The sequence below is a fragment of the Vulpes lagopus genome, chromosome 9 (genome assembly GCF_018345385.1).
Source record: "Vulpes lagopus strain Blue_001 chromosome 9, ASM1834538v1, whole genome shotgun sequence".
In the NCBI taxonomy this organism is placed as follows: domain Eukaryota; kingdom Metazoa; phylum Chordata; class Mammalia; order Carnivora; family Canidae; genus Vulpes; species Vulpes lagopus.
This window is the reverse complement of record NC_054832.1, coordinates 74,808,005-74,834,255: the sequence shown is the minus strand read 5'-3', so window position 1 is coordinate 74,834,255 and position 26,251 is coordinate 74,808,005. Positions and strand designations below refer to the sequence as shown.

Genomic DNA, 26,251 nt, shown 5'->3' with positions numbered 1-26,251 from the left:
GAACTCTAACAATTTTTAATCCCCTTGGGGAATTCTATTTCAAATATTAAAGGATCCAGGGAGGGGAAGGATGATTTGTATGTAATCTGTGGAACATGATGGATCACATGGTAGGCCTCTGCCCTGCAGAAAAGAAACAGGTGGTAATGGCTTCCAACCCCATGCCAAGGAAACCTCACACAAGAGACAGGCGCACATTTTCTAGTCTGGTGCCTGACAATGACTCAACCCTGAGAGGTCACGGTAACCAGTAAGCAGCAAAGTAGGAGGAGCTGCATCAGGATCAGCTGACATTCTCAGAAGCCACAGGTGCAAAGACGTTTGAGTGGCACCATAAGTCAGATGAAACACAACAATGGCTCAACCTAGCCTAGGGGAGCTGCAATGAATGGCCCAGAAAAGGTACCTTCAATGAACCCCAAAAAGTGCTCCCAAGAGAAATGATCAGCTTTAGACATTCACCACGGTGGGAGAGCATAAAGCAGCCAACAATAAAAGCAAGTAAGAAAACCCCTGCTTCTCCCTGTGGCCTCCTCCTCCTCCATTCACCAGCCTCAGGAAGAGTGAGGCAACAGTAGGTAAGCTAGAGAGACAGCCAGGAAGAGAAAGGACTGTGGGCCTGCACCTGTTGAGAGCATCAGAGAGAAAAGAGGGAAGGGCTACCGAAGGTCTGTCTTCAACCAAACCCTTCTTTTGACTTAAAATGACAGTAGGGCTGTTATCTAAGCATGAGGGGAAAGTAACACAACCCACTAGGTTTTCATCCAAAGGCACAAAAAGATTATCAACCCTGAATAAATTTTAACGGAGTTCTGAGGAACAAATCTAAAGACATTCTTATTTCACCACAATGTCTTCTTCCACCAACCAATCTGGTATTAGTATGTATGAGCTACTTTGAGGGGGGTGGCAGGGCTGACTTCTTACATCTGCTAGTTCAGATAACGCTCCTGTCTCCCCTGCCCTTGCCTACTCCTCTCAGAGGGGACTTCTGTGCCTGGTGAGTTTGGAAGCAGGAATCGAGGACACACACACATCCACATTCTCTTTTCTCTTCCACACCGGTTCAGTGCCACCTGGAGCTAATGGGTTCAGTAATAGGAAGGCCATCTGTCTCTTAACGACTTTCTCAGGGAAGATTCTATTTTGGCCTCAATCTGTTATATCTCCTTTGTCAAGTTTATCAATAGTCTGGAATTCAAGCAAGTAGGAAAGGAATTATTTATTGGTCCCCATCTGGATACCTACAACACTTGGAAAATACAACTGATTCTCACTATTTATGGTTGTTGTGTTCTATAAAGTTACCATAAATGCTGATTTAGTGAATACTGAGACTTCTAAGGGAAATATAGGATTCTGTTTCTGCAAGCCTCTAGTCATGACATTCTCATCAACCAGTCGATAACAGACTTGTTTTACATGTTTCTGTTTAAAGACAATTCAGTGTCTGTTGTTGATTCATCAACAATGGACTCACAGCCAAAAACACTATAACTCATGCCGGAATGAGGCTTATTTAACACGTGGATTTCCTCCTAAGGTAAATCACAGCCTTCTTGTGTTCGGGAACACTAGAGAGCGCTTCAACACTGTGCTCAGGGGCCACTGTACACAGGGAAATCACCAAGAAAAGGCACAAAAATGCAAAAACATGGCACTAAACAAATCTCAAAAAGGGCACCAGTTTATAGTACAAGAGCTAAGACAAGGAGGCAGAGCCTCGCCTTGTTTGACTTTAGTTGTATGTCCGGCAACTCAAACTTTCCTCTGCCTTGAATGTGTCCACAAATGATCTCAAATACCTGAGTATTAATTTGGGCATTATACGTAAATTCTAACACGCAAATTCACAAATATAGAATCCATGAAAAATGAGGATTAACTGTGTATGAATTAATATAATCTCAGAAAACTGCCATAGCGTGTGCAAAATATGATGGATTTAAAAAAAAGGAGATCACATACCACTTATATAACAACAAAACAACAATAGCATTTTTATACATGGCGAACACAATGCTAAATACTTCGTATTTTTCACCTCATGTAATCCTCACAACAAATGTGCTGCCCATTCCTCTATCATGTGGTGTTTTTGACATTTTAAATCCTTGTCCCCTTTACTACCTTCTCATATTATAAGCAAGTAAATTTTGAAGAGTTTTGCTTTTAATAATTGAATGAATAAGTATTTATTCATTAAGCCTTCATTTTCAAACTCAAGAGACCAACAGATCTCACAGAGTGATGGACAATCTCCACTCCACTGAAGCTCACTGCAATAAAATGAACAGACATTTCCTGTCTTTTAAATTTAACTGAAACACCAATTACTTTCAGATTATACAGATGTCCAAAATCATTGATGCTTGAAAAAATGGGTGAGAAAATCATCTTCCCAGTTAGTTTATTAAAACAAGATATCATTAACATAAGGCATCATTAAAAAGACAGACTATGTGGATGATTTAATTTAGAATTAGACCCGAGTACTTTGTTCATAAGCTATTGTTTAATAGGGAAAAACTTGCTGGCTATATTCCAAAACAAGTTGAGTCAAGAGCATGTTAGGCTGTAAAAAGCTGCAATATTATAAAACATGATTAACAAGCTCAGTACTGGCAGGAACTCTTAAGGAATGTAGCAGCTGGTGAAATAAGGGAAATGTAATTTTAGAGTAAACTTTAAATATCCTAAAAAGCACAGCACTATTTTTGTTTGTTCTAAAGGTCTTTTTCCCGTCTTAATGTAGTTCTACAATATATACTACGGTTACATAAAATATCCTGATAAGGATTCTACTGTTTAGCATTCCATTCATGGCTAATGAAATTATATACACAATAACATAATGTAACATATTATGATTCTACAATATATTGCTAAAAATGGTTAGGTTGCATATATGATTCCATTTACAGGCAAGTAGATACTTTTCTATGAAACACTATATATACCCTCGAGAGTCTGTAAGTTTAATAGCACAAAAATCACTATTTTGTCTTATTCTATTGTTCCCCTCAAAGAAGGTGATTAACATTTTTAAAAACAAAAATAATTTAGGAGAATATTTACCAGACTTCTAAATGGGAAAGCATAAAAGTAGTTGAATAAACCACAAAGGATATAAAAAAAAAAAGAAAAGAAAAGAAACCACAAAAGATTTCACTGGAAGTAAGCTCTGTTAAGGCCATGCTCAGAATGATGCCCAGCACATAGCAGATAACAAAACATTAATGCCTAGTGAATTAACGAATTTCACTATATGGTAACTGAAACTGACATGATGAAAATATTATGAATAGAATAGAAATGTAAACAACAAACTTCAAAGATTTCTGTCTTGAACATAAAGACTCCTAACTCTGGGAAACGAATTAGGAGTGGTGGAAGGGGAGAAGGGCGGGAGCTGGGGGTGAATGGGTGACGGGCACTGAGGGGGGCACTTGACAGGATGAGCACAGGGTGTTGTTCTGTATGTTGGCAAATTGAACACCAATAAAAAATAAATTTATTAAAAAAATAAAAATAAAAAAATAATAAAGATTTCTGTCTTAAATGTAGCAGTTAAATTCCTAGTAAGTCATGTAAGTAATCAAAGTACAAATTAAAAGCACCAGATACCAGTTTCCCCTGTGAGAGTTTAAGAGAAATGATAACACTCATTGCTGCTGAGAGGGTGGTAAAGATGCTATTTTCACCTAGTGCTGCTTAGAGCCTGAATAATTCTCTATTTAATAATGTTTTTCAAATCTCAGAATTACTTATATACTTTCTCTCATGGAATGCATTTAAGGGACCAGAAAAAAAGAAAATAAATGTTTGCAAAGACATTCACTCTGTTTTTTTAATAATGAAAAATTGGAAGCATATCAAATAGCCACTAGTAAGATTTGAGCACACTGGAATACAGTTATCATTTATCTATAGATAGCGTTAATGTATATTTTTAAAAATTTGTAGATGGGAAATTCCCACAAAAAATCAAGAGATAAAACAGGAGATATTATATGATCAACATTTTGGAAGGAAAAAAAAGTATGTATAGAGGGAAAAAAAAACCTGAAAAAAATAAGCTATTACTTTTAGCTCAAAACTAGTCTTGTTTTTTTTTGTTATTCTTTCCATATTTTTCAAGTTTTCTATAGTAAGCATGTTACATTTCCTGATGACTCTAATTTAGAAAAAATAAATTAACTGGTTTTGATAAAAACTTAATGCCACTATCAAAACAAGTACTAATTTTTACTTTTGTATGCTACGCTAGACTTTGTACAAAGGAAAATAGAGATCTTTACTTCATATAAAAATGTTCATTTTAAAATAAGCAGAAATTCTTTTGATTGCTCTCTCGCTCAACATTTATAATGTCCTACTGTGGTAAACAATATGCCTGGTCAGATATAGTTCCTCTTTCTGAGAGTTACAGTCCAGCACACTTAGAGGCTAGCTCAAGCCTCTAAGGGTTTGATGTGGCTCTGATGCTGCTGTTGCAATGTTCTGCTGCATGGAACAATGTTCATTACACCATCTGTGCCAATGAGTTATGCATGCAAAGCGGGCACACTCTCCTTGGGACAACTCTCAGGCACTAGTCATCAAAGTGTGACTGCGGCGTCTGTCAGGGCCACAGGTGGTCTTGTGTTTTCCAAAGACTAAACAATGGAACAATTTTACTCACATTCCATCATACTCATTTGAAAAATAAGATTAATGAGTGGTATTTGTTTCTTGGAAATCATATCACAATCTTAAAGGCTGTGGGTCCTTTACCAGAACTAACTGCCAAGTATAGTTGACAGGGTAAATTCATTCGGATAGCTTACTTTCATGTTATTTGCATTTATTGAGGACAATTATTAAATACACAGTTTGGGGTAAGTTACTGTTATGTTATGCTCTCAGTCTGAATTTACAAAAACAAGCTACTGAATCAAAAGGGTTTCTTTAAACTATAAAAGGAGTCATAAAATAACAAGTATGTAAAATAAGAGTGAACAGGACTCCATTTTTAATATCATATATAAATCTGCATGCCAAGACAAATCTGAGTGTGATAAAAGAGAATGACAGATGAGAATTATGCTATGACCACTCAAATATTTATCAATGGACCAGCAATATATTCACGGTTAATCTCCAAAATATTTCTTTTTTTTAATTTAAATTCAATTAGCTGACATAGAGTATACATCATTAGTTTCAGATGTAGCGTCCAATTATTCATCAGTTGTGTATAATATTTCTGATATGAAACTTTGTCAACTGATTTTACTGTTTGAAATGGAGAAAGGAACAAAATTCAAAAGGAGACAACATCCTGACACTCCTGCTGTGTGATGAGTATAAATCATTACCAAGAAACTTGTAAAAAGAAAAAAAGTCCACCACAAAGAACACTATGTTCTTAGAGAAAGCCAAATTTCCTTATTAAGTAATGTTTAACATCACATGATATCAAAAACATACAGTGGAGAAGAGTAGTTAAACCTTGAACAACACAAGGGTGGAGGAGGTTAGGAACATCAACCCCACACACAGTTAAAATACACATATAACTCCTGACTTCCCCAAAACTTAATTACTAATAGCCTACTGTTGACCAGAAGTCTTACCCAGTAATATAAACAACTAACACAAGTTTTGTGTGTTATACTATATGTGTGTTATACCATATACCATTCTGACAATAAAGTAAGCTAAAGTAAAGGAAATGTTATTAAGGAAATCATAAGACAAAATACATTTATAGTACTGTATTATAAAAAGTCCACATATAAGTGGGACTACACAGTTCAAATCAATGCTGTTCAAGTGGCAACTGCAATTGCTATTGTGCAGGATAATAGACACTAACAACTGGACAAAATTACTCATTTAACTGGTTTATCAAAAAACACCTAAATGGTACTTACTATGTGTTGACTCTGTCCTAAGTGCATTACATGTGAACTCATTTAATCCTCACATTTACAGAGGAGGAAACTGAGGCACAGAGAAGCTATATGCCAAGGTTGCACAGTTACAAGGTGGTAGACCTGGGATTTGAACTTAGGCAAGTTTAGTCTGTGCACTTAACCGCTGTGTAATTCTGTGCTGATGACTGTGGTGCCCACTAGCTATTAGCATATGTACTATGCATCTATGGAGAAAATATTCCTGTTGTAGCCATTCCTGCCAATTTACTGTAGTGAGTTAACATTTTTTTTTAACTTAATAGCAATAAAAAATAAGAAAAAGTGAGTAAAGAACTTGACTTCTGCATTACTCAAGCATTTTATTCTTGATATCTTGGAAAAAGATCAAGAACAAAATAATTCTTATAACTGACATGAAAGAGTTATCAGTAAATTTATTAAATGCCATAAACTATAATTAAATTTAAGTATTGGGACACCTGGGTAGCTCAGCGGTTGAGCATCAGCCTTTGTTCGGCTCAGGGCGCGATCCTGGAGTCCCAGGATCAAGTCCCACTTCCGGCTCCCTGCATGGAGCCTGCTTCTCTCTCTGCCTATGTCTCTGTCTCTCTCTCTCTCTCTCATTCTCTCTCTCTCTCTCATTCTCTCTCTCTCAGTCTCTCATGAATAAATAAATAAAATCTTTAAGTATTAGTTTTTTTAATGTTTATTTCAAATTCTGGGTCTGCAAACAAGTTTGAGAAACACTCCTGTATAGGAAGATGTAAGAAAGACATCACAGGAAAAAAAAATGCTACCTTTTATCAAGCAGATTCCAAAAGAATGAGACTCTTTAAGGGACTATGTGATAAGGAGAAAATAATCTGAAAATACATCTCAAACAAGAAGGAGCAAAAGACTGTACAGAAATTTAGTTATTCTGAAATAGACTGGTGAGGGGCTTCAAAAAAAAAAGAATGAATACACTGGTCCATGGATCCTTGTAAGATATAAGCCACTGGAAAGACCAAAAAACAAAAACAAAAACAAAAACAAAACAAAACAGTAGCATCACCGCTTATGAACAAGCAAAAAAAAGAAACCAAACAAACAAAAAAAAAACTTTTAGGAAGTGTTTTAGCACTTAAGACTGATGCAGCGGGTGATACCAGTGATGTGTAGGTGTCCAAGATAATCCTTAATTGGGGAGACAGTTGGGAAGGGAGATAAGAAGGGATGTGGCTGAATTGGATGATGTGAAGGCATAAAAGGCTTCTGATTAGCAGTAGATATGGTGTAAACAGTGTATCTGTAGGACACATTTGAAACACTAGCTGGTTCATGATGTTGGTAACAAGTCAGTACTGTAAAAAGGTAAGTCCTTAAATAAGCTTTTCACCACTTATATGATTTTAGAATGAGGGCACTTTATCTAGATTTACTTTTTAGCCACCTTTTTCAAAAGTACTATAAATAAGCCATTACATACGTATGAAGGATCCATCCATTCAAAGGAACCCTGAATCTCTCATAATGGACAGTAAGCATCCTGCCCTTTGCTCCTAGGAAGACATCTATTTGAAAAGGGCATTCAATGTGCAAGAAGGAAAGAAAGCTGAGAGAAAGATCTCCCCACCTATAAAACCCTCATTTCTGTATTAGCTTGCTTTCTGGCAAGTTCACCTATGAATATACCACTCCACTGGTCACTGTGATTCACCTGTATGATGTAGGCTGGAATCAAATTCATAGCACCAAGGTAAAGCATCATGATTTTATTATCCATGTCCCCCAAGGTCCTAGATCTAACCAGCTGAAAAAATGCCATAAAGCATCAGATCTACTTAAAATTCAAAGGCTTTCCCCTAAGTTCTGCATGAATCCAGGTATAGATGGATATATAAAGAATGTGCAGATTCTTCATTGGCCCAAGAGGGAAGTCCAGGGCAATTCTTTCATCTATAACAAATGCTGACCAGTGAGTGGAGGCTAACTTGAATGTCTTCCAGGGTTAAGGTAGTATCACTGATCACTTCTTTTTGGGGAAGTGATCATATTCAGCTGAGGACTATGTGATCTACTGGTAGTGTTTCCTTAAATACTTGGAGGCTTCTTATGACCACTCCTAAGGTGTAAGTTACTAGGGTTTTGAGGAGGGAAGCAAGTTCATGCTTGGCCTTCATACAGGAAGTACAATACCAAGGACACTCATGGCCCCTGGAAAGAAAGTGTTTACAACTATTGAGCCACCCAAATGAGATCTTCATCAGCTGGGAGGGAGGAATAAGGGGAGGGCAGACAAGTTGATGGTGTCCTCAGTGTGGTATCCCAGATGGATGAACCTTAGGGGTCTTGGTTCAAATCAGACACCAGAGTCTAGTCCTGGTTCTAGAAAAGACTGACATATTTGTCTATGGTACCAGATAGGTGATACATGTCTGCCCCATGGAATGGATAAAGGAGGCTTCAGGACGGAGGTTAGGGAAGACAAAGAACTACTGAGAGGTATTTTGCTTGGGAGATGCAAAAGCTATTATCCCTTCTGTTTCCAACAGATGTCTCAAGAGGTTAAAGGGAATGACCACCAAATTGTGGCAACACTCTCTGGAGGTAGATGACAGATCCAGCAATTAAAGTGTGCAACAGCTGAAAGATCTGTTTTCCTTCATGAGGAAAGCTACAGGGATAATTCACTGAAAAACAAAGATCATTAATATCCTCCCTCTCCTGTGGTTCTATTTTTCTCTTTACAGGTGCTAAAGTTGTTAACACTTCAACTGCTACAAAATCAGAACCTATAATTTCACCTATTTTACAGTCATTGACTAAATGCATACAGACCTTTGATCTAGAAGGGTCAGTTGACAAGAAGGGTAAAAGCACTACCATAAAATTTGCAGAGATAGGCTATGGGAGTGACAGCTGCAAGATGGCTGAATAAGACATCCTTCACACATATCGCCCCTCTTCAACAGCAATAATTGGGCAGCCATTCACGGAAAAGTGCCTTCATAGGATCTTTGGGATCCAGGTAGGGGACTGTGAAACCCTGGTGCATTCTCCAACTGAGACACTTTGAGAAGGTAGGCTTACACTCAGGTAAGCTGATTCACTGACTATGGTCCTGGCTACAGACCCAGAAACAGCTCTATAACCAAAAATTCTGCTACAGTCCTGTTGGTTTCAGTTCTACCACTAACAAAATATGCCAAGGGACCTTGGAGGAATCATACTACCCATCCATCAGCTAACAGACACAGAGACTTTGGTCTCAGTTGTGTGGATCCTGAAATAGTCCTTAGACAGGCTCCAGCCTTTCTCTGCTGAGGTCTGGAAGTCCTTCCCTTACCCAGGAGTTAAACCTGATAAACTCTGTCAAACTGTAGATTCTGAAAGCACCCTATAACTGGTCTCTAGTCCATTCTGGCCAGTCCCCATTCTTGCTGGCACAGAGACCCAGCAGGAGATTTCTGGCTGCACCCTTACAGATTCTGAAGCGTTCTATACATGGCTCTAGCCCCATCACAGAAGGCCTGCCAGCAGGCCAGCCAACTTCAGGGACCTAGCAGGAAACACTCTGACAATGCTCCCAGAGATCCTAAAAAGGGCCCTATATCCAGCTCCATCCCTTCCCAGCCAGTCCAAGAGCAGTACTGCTGACCCAGAAAACCAGTGAGAGACACTCTTCATGTGCACCCTAGAGATCCTGAAAGGGTCTTCTACCCGGTTCTATTCCCACCAAGCTGCAGTCACAAGCAGTCCTGCCAACATAGGGACCTAGCAGGAGACACTCTCATCTGTGCCTCAGGAGATCCTGAAACGATCCTATACTTGGCTCCAGTTCCTCCAGCCAAACTCAGGGAGCAGTCCGACCTGCCCAGGGACAGGTGGTAAAAATATCCATTCATGCCTCCAAAGCCAGATATGCAGACTTCAGTCATGGCCAGGATACTAAAAATGGCCCAAGAGCTTGGTTCCAGCCCTTCTCAGACAAGGCCCAGCACCTATCCTGCCCACGTAGGACTCAGCAGTGACCAGGCAGCAGTCCCCACTGGAACTTGGCAGGAGCTATACCCATCCATATACCTGAGAAGGGAACAGCTGACTAAGGACACCACTGTGGGAGCCTGAAGTGGACTCTTGTCCCAGCACTACCCTACTGAACAAGGTACTAGAGGCAGTCCCAGCCATATGAAGACCAGAGTGAAAACATGTCTACCTAATACCTCAATAATAAACCTGTCAACCATGGACACCACTGCAGACTCACAACATGTACAACCCACTCCAACCCAGCATGAATGTGATTCCAAAAGTAATGCATCCATTAGCCCAGGCAACAGAGAGGAGGTCATTATCTATTGAAAATGGTAAAAACTAAAAGAAGTATTTGTTCCTTCAAATGTAGACATCGATGCAAAGCTAAACAGACCCCAAAGAATCAGATAAATATAACACTACCAAAGGAAACTAACAAAGCTCCAGTAACCAGTCCGATAAAAATGTATACCTAAAGTTTACCTAACAAAGGATCAAAAAAACAATCATCTTAGAGAAACTTAATGAGATGAAAGAGAACACAGAGAGACAACTGAACAAAATTAGAAAAACAACACATGAACAAAATGTCAATATAGAAACAAATAAATAGAACCAAACAGAAATCCTGGAGCTGAGAGAAGTAAAAACTGCAATAGGGAGCTTTAACACAGAGACTTATGCACCTGCTGTATCTACGCCATCTGCTTCTGGAGTGCACCCAAAATGAAGTTCTATGCTAGACCAGTAAACAAGAGTTTGCTGGGTCAGAATGAAAACATCCTGCAGTTCAAACACTGAGTGATTCAGTAGCTACACTAAATAATTTTCTAGTTTTCCTGAAGTAGGTACCAATATCCTGAGTAATTTCCCATATGCCACTTGCCTAATGTTCTCTCATTTACCCTCCAGAAGAGCTTTGGGCAGGCCCAGCGCTCCAAAACTAGAGGCTACTATGCTGCATTTTGCACAGTTACCATCATATGGAGTTCACAGATGTTCATGCTCATTATTCTCACCCAGAAAAAGTACAAGGGAAACTCCTTTTCACTCCAAAGGGACATGAATGACAACCTTTTCTTATCTCTGAGACCAAAGGTAGGCTGCCCCTTGCCCACTTCAAGCCTACTTCTCCGTATAGCAGATCCTGACAACTCAGTATGTGACCCATGTGATATTCCAAGTGGAGTTTACCAAGATCCACCAATACAAAGCAGTCTGAATGACTATAAATCAGATCTAGAAAAAACAAAGTGAAGATCAAAAATAATATATTCCACAGACACTTGGAAAGAAAAGGTAATTTCTCTGCTTGAAAAGCTTTACCTCCATTCAGTCACTGACATGGTGTTTTATAATGTTTAAATATTTATAAACTATAAAGAGAAAGAGGAACTTATAAAGTAATTGTGAAATATTAAAGTATGCAATTATATCTGTGGCTCTGCTAATTTTTGCTCACATTCTAAGATGTTCTGGGCTTACCTGATACTGTTTTATGATAAATAAGATAAATACTATTATATGTCTTCCTTATAGATAACTTTGATTAATATAAAATACAAACATTAGTAATAATAAAAGTACCTAGGGATGGCTGGGTAGCTCAGTCAGTAAAGTGTCTGCCTTCGACTCAGGTCATGCCTGGGATTGAGCTCTATGTCTTCCTGCTCAGTGGGAAGCCTCGTTCTCCCTTCCCCTCCCCACTCAGGCTCTCTCTCTCTCTCATTCTCTCAAATAAATAAAATCTTCAATAAAAATAATAATAAAAGTAACTAATACTTATTGAGTACTTACTGTGTACCTCCTGGCACTACTCTAATCACTATATTGGGTTAATTCACTTAATCTGTGCATCAGTCTTATAAGAAAGGAATATGACTATCATCCCAATTTTATAGATTAGGAAATCAACTAGCAAGTGAAATAGGAATAATTCAACCAAGGCACTATGCATTTCTGCTTTTCCAAATAATAGAAACCAGCCCCTTTATACAAACATTTAATGTTTTCTCCCTTGATATTTTCTCCCTTGATATAATACTGGTACCTTAATTTCTTATTTTTCCCAAAAAAGCCTACCTTTTCATTGTTAATATACCTAGATGATTTTAAATTATGTGGCCAGTATCACTACCTCTGTAAAGTCTTATATGTCTCCTCCCACACGGAATTCCTCTTTTCAATACTCTGAAATATACAATTCTATTCCTATACATCTAACTGTAACTTTTCTTTACAGGTATTATATTTTCTTCAATATTGTGAATCTAAGAAGTTGAATAATGATGTCTCATTTCGGGCACCTGAGCTCAGGGGATTAAGCATCTGACTCTTGATTTCAGCTCAGGTCATAATCTCAGAGTCATGAGATTGAACCCCATGGCAGGCTTACTGCTCAACAGGGAGTCTGCTTGAGATTCTCTCTCTCTCTCTCTCTCTGCCCCATCCCCTCTGTGCATATATGTGTGCACTCTCTCCCTCTCAGATAAATTAGTAAATCTTTAAATAATAATAAATGTCTCATCATCTCTGTAACTACTAGTAGTAGTTGAAAAATAACCAGTGCTCACAAAATGGCTATTGAATTAAAATCATACAAACCAAAATAAAACCCTGAATGTGAAATTTCTAATGTAATCTCTCCTGGTCACTACACAAGTAGTATTATAGTTGTACTGATACTTTTATACCACCCATTTTTAATTAGGTTTATCATGAGTCTCCATATTATGGGCATCTTGATTTCACCTACTCCATTTAGTTCCTCTGCTAAATTACTTTTCCCTTACCGTTTGCCTCGTGGATAATGCCTCACATATTCTCCAACATCATGAGCAGCAACAGCTAAGACTTGTGGATCATCCGACACCTCCAGAAGTTTTGTCAAAATTCTGAAAGACATTTAATTCAAAGAGAGACTGATTTCTAGTTCTTCTATAGAACACAACAAAGCATAGGTACGATGCAGATATCTTCTGAAAATAGACATTTACAAATGTAATCATATATTCTACAGATTTTACTATTACACATAATACATTACATATAAGTTAGCAGGTTACTTTATACATTTATACCAGGTTACTTTCAGATGCACAATGTACACCACATACAATTCCCGAAATATCAGGAACATCTCCTGCTCTCTCAAAAAAGACAACTACGATGTCAGTTAATGTTATCTTAATATACAGTTACCAGTGAATCCTTGCCAATTATATTTTGAAGATTAATCACTTGTAAGTTTTTTGTTAAGAACAAGAAGTTACTTTACTGTTAAGAAGAAGTTACTTTAAAACTGTGATCAAGAAGTTTACTTAAGAAGTTAGTTACTAACAAAAAAAAAAAAAAAGAAGTTAGTTACTAAAAAAAAAAAAAAAAAAAAAGTTAGTTACTTAAGAAGTTACTTTAAGCTGTGATCAAGATAGAGCATGAGCCCTGAGCACACACATTCCCCCCACCCCCCACCTCTAGGCCTCTCTCTCACTCCAAGTCCCAGAAGAACCTAAAACTGAACTTCACAAGTCAAACAATACAAAATAGCAAGTGAATGGTTCTGAGAAGATGGCCACCCAAATTCACAATCCTGACTCCCTTGCTGTCCTTTCGGTCCTTTCTCTACAGCAATCACATAGGCAAAGTGAAACCACTGCAAGAGCCTGATGGTGATTCTGAGAACGGGAGCCAACCAGATGCAGAGAAGGCTCCCTTCTGTAGGGAGCTGGAGCCTTGACCACAGATTTCTGCCTCCTCAAGGACCTCCAGGGAGAGGGTTTATCTCACGTAGTGGCACATGTGTCCCCCGGAATGGAGGGAGAGGGGGTACTCCATGCCCAAAATCCAATCCACTGGAAAAGACTGCCTTCACCCTGAGTATGAGGAGAAAAAACTCAAGGAATAGATCATTCTTGTGTTATTTAAACTGCTAATGGGCACAAAAATGGAAAGAACACTACTCAATTCATTCCACAAACAGAGCATAACTGGGAAAATTGATCAGAATGAGTAATCTTTTTAATGGCTAGGCAGAAGACTAACATATAAAAAATAAAATCTGCTTTCTAATATGCCAGCAATAGCCACTCACGTAAACAGATATATGAAAACCTTACAGAATTAGCTAATTGAATAGAATACTGAGAGAATATCCTTTCAGTTCTCAGCTCACATATCAACTCTTGCTTAAGAGCCTCTGATCCCCCTAAGATACTCTGTCCCTTATCATTTTCTACCCCACTTCCTGGTGCATTTTTCTTCACAGGACTCATTACCACCAATCATAATATTATATAGTTTCTTGACTACATTTTTTTAGTCTCTTTCCCCCAAATACAATGTATACTTAACAACAAGAACTTAATTTTATTTGCCATTGTGTCTGGAACACCTAGAGCAGTACTGATCATACAACCCATGCAACAGATGCTCAAGAAACACTTACTGAAAAAAAAAAAATGAACATATAATTTAAGTGTAAAATGGTGATGCCGCCAATTGGAAAAAAGTTTGACAGATCCTAACAGAATTTAAAATACACAGACCCTTTGATCCAGCAATTTTACTTCTAGAAATCTAACCTACAGAAATATTTTCATATTTCCACAAAGATATCTATGTACACTAGCTTTAAACAATGACTAAAAGAAAAGGCTACAGGGTGGAGGCCACATCCAAGAGTTAGGCTTTTTCCCTCCATTTCTTCTTCCATGCTAGTGGCACCTACTTTGTCCTCTGTTAACACTATGTCATGTACAAAGCAGTTTCACATTGACCATTTTATCGAACACCTACAACTAGGATTATTGGTTCTTCCTACCTTATAGAGATGTAAAACCAGAGGCTTAGTGAAATAAAGTAGCCCAAAACAACAACAAAAAAATTTGAATTAAAATTTTTTAAAATAATAAAACTAAGTCATTTTAACAGACCCTAAGCCATAATAAGTGAAAAAGACAAGTCACAAACACATTCTGATGATGACATGTATAAATAACTTTATATAAAGATGCAGGTACAGGTATGTCTATGAATGAAAGAACACTGGAGAAGTCTATCACCTGCTGACTTTGGCTACCACCGGGGAAGACTTTGAGAGAGGATTAGTAAAGAAACCTTTTCTCTTTACTCCTGTATGCCTTCAAGAGTATTTGAATGACTTGGCCCAGGCTGTTCGATATAACTTAGAATTCAAAAATTCAGCACACATTTTTTTTTTTAAAGTTACTTAATTTTACTAAGATGCTCAAGATGTAACTATCCCTTAGAATTGCTAATTTTCTTTTTCTTTTTTTAATTTAAGTTCAATAGCCAGGGCAGCCCGGGTTGCTCAGTGGTCTAGCACCGCCTTCAGCCCAGGGCCTGATCCTGGAGACCGGGGATCAAGTCCCACGTCAAGCTCCCTGCATGGAGCCTGCTTGTGTCTCTGCCTCTCTCTCTCTCCCTTTCTCTCTGTGTGTCTCTCATGAATAAGAAAAAAAAAAAAAGGAACTAAATTCAATAGCCAACACATAGTATATCATTAGTTTCAGATGTAGAGTTCAATAATTCATCAGTTACATATAACACCCAGTGCTCATCATATCACATGCCCTCCTCAATGCCCATCACCCAATGGCCCCACCCCTCCCACCTCCCCTCCAGCAATTCTCAGTTTGTTTCCTATAATTAAGAGTCTCTCGTGGTTCTTCTCCCTCTGATGACTTCCCATTAAGCTTTCCCTCCCTTCTCCTATGATCCTCTATGCTGTTTCTCATATTCCACATGAAATATGGAACCATATGATAATTCTTTTTCTGATTGACTTATATTTCACTCAGCAAAATACCCTCCAGTTCCAATCATATCGATGTAAATGGTAAGTAGTCATCCTTTCTGATGGCTGAGTAGTATTCTATTGCATATATATACCACATCTTCTTTATTCATTCATCTGTCAATGGACGTCACTTGGTATCAGGGAAATATAATCAAAACCAAAATGAGATACCACCTCATACCAGTCAAAATGGCTAAAATTAACAAGACAGGAAACAACAAATGTTGGTGAGGATATGGAGAAATGGGAACCCTCTTGCCCTGTTGGTGGAAATGCATACTGATACAGACACTCTGGAAAACAGTATAGAGTTTCCTCAAGAAGTTAAAAATAGAGCTACCCTACGATCCAGCAATTGCACTAAGGGTTTACCCCAAAGATATAAATGTATTGATCCGAAGGGGTACCTGTACCCGAAGGTATATAACAGCAATGTCCACAAGAGTCAAACTGTAGAATTGCTAATTTTAAATTAAAGTTTAAAATTTAAGTTTAAAATATCTAACATGAAGTTTTGAAACCATTTGACTATTTGCTGACAAACTATTCAATTACAAAATACAAATCTTATTTCTTAAGATCTGTACTAAAAAACAACTTGAATCACCATGACCTTTGCTCATATCATTTGCATTTCAACAAAAAAAGCAATAAAACACTGGTCACAATCTGTACAAGTCTATGAAGCTTACATACTTTAGTTCTGCAGCTCATTTATTTGGTAATGTCTCCTAAGAGTGTGGCTCAACATTTCTCTACCTACCCTTACTTTTTTTTTTTTTACCTACCTTTTTCTATCATCATCTCAGTGTGTCAAATATCTAACTCTGTAAACAGGAAACACTAATAAAAAACCTCACTGTCAATCAAGGAATTATTTCATTAAGCAGTAATTACGTGCCTTTTATTTTCCAGACTGAGATATCTGCATTTCCAAATAATAGAAAAGAATGAGAATTTATTATATACATACATGTTCCAAACTCAGTGTAAATATACACCTCACAATAGGATCCCATAAATGAGGAAATAAGATCCAGAGAAGTTACATATCTGCTTAAACATACAACTGTTGAAACAGATTTGAATCACTATGTGTCCACTCTAGTCCATGCTAAGCAACTACCCCATGATGATAGTTCAACTCAAGCACATGAAAACCCACAAAGAAAAAACAAGACATTCAATCTCCCATACTTTTTTTTTTATTTCAAACTTGCTCTTTTTAAAAGGCCAACTTGCAAAGTATTCTAAAATGAAGTTTAATTCAACTGAGACATTTTAATAGTTTCTAGAGATTAAAGTATGTTAATATTTTTACTATTTTGAAATTTTATTAAGATACTATTTTATGAAATAAGAAAATATTCACTTAAGATTCCTTAAAATATAACAGAATATTTGTTCTGAATACCTTAAACCAAAAGCCAGCAAATTACAGCTGAAGTCTAAACCCAGCAGCTACCTGTTTTTGTACATAAAGTTTTATTGGAACAAAGCCACACTTACTAGTTTGCCTACTGTCCATGGTTGCCTTGGCAGTTGTGACAGAGACTGAACTCAACGGCTCACAAGGCCTCCATTGTTTACTTCCTGGGCCTTTACGGAAAAAGTTTGCCAATGCAGCTTTAAACCATATTCAGTGATCTGAGTCATTCTCCATATAGCTGAGACCCTTGATAATCAATATATGGTCTGCAAACCAGCAGTATCAGTATCACCTTAGAAATGCTGAATCACAGACCTAATCCTGGACCTACTAAATTAGAATATGCATTTTAACAAGATCTCCATTAACATTTGAAAACTGGGGCAGCCCTGGTGGCCCAGCGGTTTAGCACCGCCTGCAGCCTAGGGCGTGATCCTGGAGACCCGGGATGGAGTCCCACGTCAGGCTTCCTGCATGGAGCCTGCTTCTCCCTCCACCTGTGTCTCTGCCCCTCTCTCTCTCTGTCTCTCTCTCTCTCTCTGAATAAATAAATTCAAAAAAATTTTCAAAAAAACTTTTGTTTTTGAAAACTGTAGTCTTAGACTCAAAAAAACGTTCAAAGTAGAAAGGATTAATCAAATATAGAAAATACAGAAATGATTTTAACAGCTATCCCTAGGCCATTCAGCCCACTGAATATGCTCAGCGACAATGAAAATATTTTTGTATTATTATCTGTAAACTGAGCACACTTTCCATTTCTGTATTTGTCATCAATAAAAACAGTAGATTCATCAATCAAAAGCCAAATTTCTACCACCATATTAACCACAAGCTGAGATTCTGTCAGAGACTCCAATGGGATCAAGACAGCAACATATCACAGCTTTGGAGTCAGACCAAATGTGAATTCTGACTCTCACATTTGCTAGAAATGTAATCTTGGAAAGTGTCTGTTCAAAGCCAAAACAGAATTTCTATTATTATTCTGATTGATCACTCCACAAATTTGCTCTTGTTGTCTTTCACAATGTTTTTCCTGTTTTAAAAACTTGTTTGCTCCCTTGGCCTTTGCTTTTCTTTTATCATTTGTATAGTTTCTTGTATTTCAGAATATTTCCTTATTCAAAACACATACTTATTTCAAAATTATAACATACAAGATTACAAAGTATTTTCTGCATACTATCAAACTAAAACTGATAGTGAAAAAATGAACTTACATTGCATACTTGCTAAGTTTGGAATTACCTGAAAAAAAAAAACAGGTCGGGGCCTGAAATAAGTGCAGTTCTCTACAGATAAAAAGAAGGCTAGTATTCACTGTGTTTTTCATAACAGAAAAAAAAATTTCTTCTGTATCTATTTATCACCTAGTTTGAGGGACAGCACTACCATGCCCCTCCTTGCCAATCATCCCCATACAGATAACTTATAAGAATGGAAACAGGGGGCACCTGGGGGGCTCAATCAATTAAGTGCCCAACTCTTGATTTCAGCTCCAGTCATAATCTCAGGGTCATGAGATTAAGCCAAGCACAGGGCTCCATGCTCAGTGGGGAGTCTGCTCTTCCCCCACCCTCACATATGCATGCTTTCTAAAATAAATAAATAAATAAATAAACAAACAAACAAACAAACAAATCTTTAGGGAAAAAAAAGAATGGAAACTAAGGACAAACAAGGACTTCAAATTTCTCTAAAACTAAAGTGCTACATGTCATTGTTTCTGATTATTCAGAAAAATCACTAAGGGTCATAAAAAAGTAAAGAGAACAATTTAAAGGAACCATAAAACCAAAACCTAATGACAGAAAGCAGAACATGTACTTCAAAAGGCTCCTTAAGTGTATCATAATAAAAATATATGTAATGCTTTAGTAATAATTTATAAAAAGCTGCCCTCCATTATATTCAAGTTTTCCAAAACCTAGATTTAAAAGCCATTATTCAAGTTCATTTTGTTGCTGTTAAAAACCCAAAGTAATGGGGCACCTAGGTGGCTCAGTGGTTGAGCATCTGCCTTTGGCCCAGGTCATGAGATCAAGGTGTTCTGGGATCAAGTCCTGCAACAGGCTCCCTACAGGGAGTCTGCTTCTCTCTCTGCCTATGTCTCTGCCTTTCTCTGTGTGTCTCTCATGAATAAATAAATAAAATCTTAAGAAAAAAAAAAAAAACCCTCAAAGTAGCACAACAATGTTGATAAGATAATCCACTTTTCCCTCATCTATTCTCCATCAGTCCTGCCAACATCAACCACTCATTTTGGTTTGCTAAACTTTTAAATAAGCTTAATGTATCATTTTTGGTAATACATGGAAAATAAGTATAAACAACAGAGATAGGTCTCCCTAAAATCACTTATCAGACACAAGTATATACCTCCTCTCCTCCCTTCTACCTTGTTAAAATGACAGTAAAAGAATTTTTTTTTCTCATTTTCAAGTTTTTTCTTCAGTTCCAGTTACTTAACATATTGTGTAATATTCGTTTCAAGTGTAGAATTTAGTGATTCATCACTTACAAATAACACCCAGTGCTCATCACAAGTGCCCTCTTTTAATGGCCATCACCCATTTAACCAACTCTCCACCCATCTCCCCTCTGGTAATGACTAGTTTGTTCTCTATAGTAAAGAGTCTGTTTCTTGGTTTGCTTCTCTTCCTCCCACTCCCCCATGTTTCATTTGTTTTGTTTCTTAAATTTCACATGTGTGAAATCCTATGATATTTATCTTTCTCTGACTTATTTCACCTAGCATAATACTCTCTAGCTCCATCCATGTCACTGCAAATAGTAAGATGATATTCTTTTGATGGCTACACACACACACACACACACACACACACACACACACACACACACTTACATACATACACAAGGACCGCATCCTCTTTATCCATTCATCAGTCAATGGACATTTGGGGTCTTTCTATAATTTGCTATTGTTGTTAATGCTGCTACAAACATCGGGGTGAATATATACTTTCAAATCAGTATTTTTGTATCCTTTAGGCAAATACCTAGAAGTGCAATTGCTGGATCATAGGGTAGTTCTATTTCTAACTTTTTGAGGAATCTTCATACTGTTATCCAGAGTGGCTACACCAGTTTGCTTTCCCACCAACAGTGTAAGAGGGTTCCCCTTTCAACACAGTCTTCACCAACACCTGTTGTTTCCTGTGTTGTTAACTTTAGCCATTCTGACTGGTGTGAGGTGGTATTTCATTGTAGTTTTCATGGTTTTTCTTTTTAAAGCTTAGACCCATGGGAAATTAAACAACAAAATATTAAAATAGACAGTCAGAAGAACAAATGCTAAGTAATTTGAGAAAACAAAATACCAAGCTGGCAGTGAAGGAAGTTACGTAGAAACCTAATGTGCAACATGGAACTCTTTAGCAGTATTTCTATAAACCAAATTCAAATTGTGATGTCCAAAATGGTAGCCACTAGCCACATGAGTTAAAGTTAACCTGACTGACATCAATTAAATCAAAAATTGAGTTTTTCAGGGATCCCTGGGTGGTGCAGCGGTTTGGCGCCTGCCTTTGGCCAAGGGCGCGATCCTGGAGACCCGGGATCGAGTCCCACGTCGGGCTCCAGTGCATGGAGCCTGCTTCTCCCTCTGCCTGTGTCTCTGAGCCTCTCTCTCCCTCTGTGACTATCATAAATAAATAAAAATTAAAAAAAAAAAAATTTTGAGTTTTTCAGTCACACCAGCAACATTTCAAGCACTCTTTAGCCACTGAATACCATACAGGACAGCACAAACTTAAACTATTTCTATCATCACAAAGAATCACTACTAAAGCTAAAATTTTTTAAATGAAAATTTTTAAATGGAACAATGTACAGGAATGCAGAGAAAAAATTAATATACATAGGAATAAATCTAATGAAAGATGAGCAAGAACATTCGAACAAAATCCTACAATAAATGAAAGGCTATTCCACAAAGACCAGAGACCCCCAAATTGAAAAACTATCAATTCTCCCAAGAATGAACTACAGATTCAATCTCAATCAAATCTTACTAGAATTGTTAAATTGACAAGTTTATTCTAAAACACATATAGAAATTTAGAAGGCCAAAAGATGCCAAGCTAACTTGGAAAAACAACAAATTTGTGGAGTGCTGATGTTATCAGAAACCAAGACTTGCTATAAAGTACAGCAATAAACATAATATAATACTGGAGCAAGAACAGACAAATCAATGATGCAACAGAATAAAGAATTCAAGGAGACATCTGCATACAAAGATACTAGGCAGGGAAATTAGGCAAGGAAAAAAAACAAAGAAAGAAAGAAGAGGCATCCAGATTAGAAAGTGAGAAGTAAAACTATATCTATTTACAGATGACATGATCTTATATATAGAAAAAACAAAGGAATTCACTAAAAAAAGTTATTAAAACTTATTTTAAAAGCTCAGAGAGATTGCAGAATATAAGAACACAGAAAAATCAATTGTATTTCTATAAACTTGTGGTAAACTGAAAATGAAGAAAACAGTTCCACTTACAATAGCATCAAAAGAAAAAAATATTTAGAAACAAATTCAGCAAAAAAAATGCAAAACTTATGCCCTTAAAACTGCAAAACACTACTGAAAAGAAATAAATATGAACTCAGTAAGTGGGAAAGTATACCATTTTATGGATCTCAACACCAAATACTGCTAAGATGGCAATACTCCCCAAATTGATCTACAGTTTACATAATCCCTAATCCCTAAGAGAATCCCAAATGGCTTCATTGTAGAATTTAACTAAGTGATTCTAAAACTCATATAAAATGGAAAGGGAAGGGTACACCTGGGTGGTTCAGCAGTTGAGCACCTGCTTTTGGTTCGGGTCATGATCCCGGGATCCTGGGATCAAGTCATGCATCAGGCTCCCCTTAGGGAGCCTGCTTCTCCCTCTGCCTACATCTCTGCCTTCCTCTGTGTGTCTCTCATGAATAAATAAAATATTAAAAAAAAAAAAAAAGGCAAGGGACCCAGGAGAGTCAAACTCATCTGGAAAAAGAAAAAGAGACCTCAGTTTCCAATTCAATTATGTAAAGAGCTTGAAATCACCACTCTTGTCCTCACAAGAAGAAAAACTAAATAAGCTGAAAGTTAATACCTCTTTGTAGATCCAACAGAGAACTGAAGTCTCAGAACCAGCCACTGTGCCATAAGCTAGAGAGGCAGGTAAATACAGAGACAGACAGCTAACAGAGCAGAAGCCGCTGCTGCATCCATCAACTGGCAGGAACATTTAAAGGGTAACTGACTAATTGCTAGAGACTAGCAAAAAGTAGCTTGAGAGATAAAAACTCCCAGAGGCCTAGCTTTATGAGGGTCCTCACAGTGCTCACCTGAGGAGAAATAAACAATCTGAGTAGGTATGTACCTGTTAAAGAAATTGAATCAATATTTAATAACCTTCAAAAACAGAAAGCAACAGGTCCAGATGAACTCAACAGTAAATTCTACTAAACATTTAAGGAGGAAATCATAAATTCCCTATAATTTCTCCCAAAAACTAAAAGCAGAAAAAACACTAACTCATCCTATGAAGCCAGCATTACCATAATACCAAACCAAAGATATCACAAGAAAGGCAAATTACAGACCAATATATCTCATGAATATAGATGCAAAAATCTTCAACAAAATGTTAGCAAATCAAATACAACAATTATAAAAAGAATTAAGTACCATGATTTATATATCATACACATATGTGTTATTACCAAGAATTATGTATCAGACCAAATCAGCTTTATTCCAGGTACACAAAGCCAGTTCAATATTCAAGAATATATTAATATAACCCATCATTCATCAGTAGACCAAAGGAAAAAAAATTAACATGATTATCTCAATAAATGTAGAAAAACCATTTAACAAAATCCAACACCCATTAATGATAAAAACTCTCTTACAATCTTAGAACCTCCCCAACTTGATAAAGAACATCTATAAAAATCCTACATTTATTATCATACTTAATGGTGGGGAGCTAGAAGCTTTCCTGATTAGAAAAATATCAAGGCAAAGATGTCCCCTCACCACTCCTTTTCAACATCATACTGGATGTCCTCATGATGCAATAGCTAGAAAAGGAAATAAAAGTTATATAGATTGGGGCAGAAGAAATAAAAGTGTCTTTGTAGATGACATAATGATCTAAGTAGAAAATACAAAAATTCAATTTTTATAACTTCTAGAATAACCAATTAAAACAAGGTTGCAGGACACAAGGGTAATATACAAAACAAATCACTTCCCTATATACCAGCAAAGAGCAAGTAAAATTCAAAATTTTAAAAATACCATTTACTTAACACCCTCCCCACCAAAATGAAATAGATATAAACCTAACAAAATATGTTGGAAAAAACTTGAAAATATGTTGAAGAAAACTACAAAATTCTAATGAAAGAAATCAAAGAAAAGCTGAATAAATGGAGAGAGATTCCATGTTCATGAATATAGGAAGACTCATATTGTCAAGATGCCAGTTCTTCTCAACTTGATTCAATGCAATCCCAATCAAAATCCCAGGAAGTTATTTTTTGAATATCATCAAACTCTAAAGTTTATATAAAAAAAAAATTTTTTTTAATTTAAAAAATTTAAAAAATTAAAAAAAAAAAATAAAGTTTATATAAAGAGGCATAAAGTCCAAAATAGCCAACACAAGATTGGAAAAGAAGAAAGTTAGAGGACTGATGCTACCCAACTTTGAGACTTTTTTTTTATTTCAACATTTTTAATTTCTTTTTTTTTTTTTTTAGAAAATAGAAAGGAAAACTTTATCTATAATATCCTATCTTAATACAATTGTCATGATTTTTACTTGTTTACATGATAATAATTGTAACAACAGACATTTAGTGAGCAATTATTATATGACTAGGCATTTGTGCTAAATGTTTTATATACATTATCTTATTGAGTCCACTCAACAACATTTTGTGGCATTATTCTTATCTGAGAGGAAAATGTACTTGGGATGGTAAAAATAGCAAAGTTAGTACTACTGAATTTTAGAGTTGCTTAAAACTTGCTTCCAGGTATCCCTTCTTCTTTTTTTTATAAATTTATTTTTTATTGGTGTTCAATTTGCCAACATATAGAATAACACCCAGTGCTCATCCCATCAAGTGCCCCCCCCACCCCCCCCGCCTACCTCCCTTTCTACCACCCCTAGTTCGTTTCCCAGAGTTAGGAATCTCTCATGTTCTGTCTCCCTTTCTGATATTTCCCACACATTATATGGTCTCATTCATTTGGGGTATATAAAAAATAGTGAAAGGGAATAAAGGGAAAAGGAGAGAAAATGAGTGAGACTTACTATAAAGCAAGAGTAATCAAGAAGACTTTGATATTGGTGAACGAGTAGACAACTAAATTCATGGAATAGAATAAAGAACCAAGAAACAAATCAACACAATCAAGCTATCTCTGACAACAGAGCAAAAGCAATACAATGGAGCAAAGGTAATCTTGCAACCAATAGTGCTAAAACAACTGCACATCCACATGTAAACAAGTAACTCTAGACACAAATCTTACAACCTTCAGAAAAAATAGCTCAATGAATCAGAGACCTAAATGAAAAACACAAAACTATAAAACTTCAAGAAAATGTAGGCAACCTTGGGCATGGAGATGACTTTTTAGATACAACAAAGTACAGTCTATGGTAAGTTGGATCTCATTACAACTGAAAGCTTTTTCACTGTGAGACACTGTGATGAGAATGAAAAGACAAGTCAGAGACAGGGAGAAAATCTTTGCAAAACACATATCTGATAAACCACTTTTATCCAAAATACATAAAGTGCTCTTAAAATTCAACAACAATAAATCAACTCAATTTAAAAATGGTTAAAAGACTGAACAGACATCTCACTAAGGAAAACAGATGGAAAATAAGCATACAAAAAAAAAAGATCAACACCATATGTCATTAGAAAACTGAAAACTAAAGTGAGATAACACTACACTACACACCTATAAAAATGGCAAAATCCTGAACACTGACAACACCACATGCTAGCAAGGAGGTACAGCAACAGGTACCCTAATTCACTGCTCATGAGAATGTAAAAAAGTACAGTCGTTTTGACAGCTTGGCAGTTTCTTACAAAATTAAACAGAAGTCTTATCATGCAATCCAGCAATCATGCTCTCTTCAGATTTACTCAAGTAAGTTGAAAGGTTATGTCCACATTAAATCCTGCAGATGAATGTTTAAAGCAACTTTATCCATAGTAATTGCCAAAACTTCAAAGCAACCAAGATGTCCTTCAGGGGATAAAAAAAACTATGGCACAGCTGTACAATGGAATATTCATCAGTAAAAAGAAGAGGAAAAGAAAAAAGAATAAGCTATCAAGCCAAAAAAAAAAAAAAACAATGGCGGAACTTTAAATGTATATTGCTAAGAGGAAGAAGCCAGTCTGAAAAGTTTACATAGTGTTTAACTCCAACTATATGACATTGTGGAAAAGGCAAAACTACAGGGATGATAAGACCAGTGGTGTCAGGAGTTCAGAGAGAGGGAAGAAGGGCAGAGTGAGTAGGTGGGACATAGGGAAGTTTTAGGGCAGTGAAACTATTCTGCATGACACTGTAGTGGGGGACACATGATATTAGTCAAAACCTACAGAACATATAACACAGAGTGAACTACACAACAGAAAGAATGAACTCTAATGTAGAATGGGTACTTCAGTTAAAAATAATGTATAAATATTGGTTTAATCAATTATAACAAACGTACCACACTAATGTAAGATGTTAATAATAGGGGGAAAGGGGTCTATGAAAACTCTCTGCTCTTTCCCCTCAATTTTTCTGTAAACCTAACATTATTCTAAAAATTAAAGTCTATTAATTTTAAAAGCTACAGTAAGAAGTGTATATAGGTCTGTGTGTGGGTGGGGGGGTTAATTCTTGCATTGTCTATAACAGCAAAACCTGGCAACAGTATTAAATATCCATCAATGAGAGATTGAATAAATAAAAGACACAGAAAAGAAGAAGAAAGTAGAAGACTCACA

At 36.7% G+C, this 26,251-nt stretch overlaps 1 protein-coding gene across 2 annotated transcripts in view; it reads right to left on the bottom strand.

Moving 5' to 3' along the window:
- ATP6V1H (ATPase H+ transporting V1 subunit H) overlaps positions 1 to 26,251 on the bottom strand; it is a 126,669-nt gene that overhangs the window by 39,818 nt on the left and 60,600 nt on the right. For both annotated transcript variants that reach the window (XM_041769054.1, XM_041769053.1), the window contains one exon: positions 12,731 to 12,832. In XM_041769054.1, the coding sequence (XP_041624988.1) occupies positions 12,731 to 12,832 (102 nt within the window). The remainder of the gene's footprint in view (positions 1 to 12,730; positions 12,833 to 26,251) is intronic.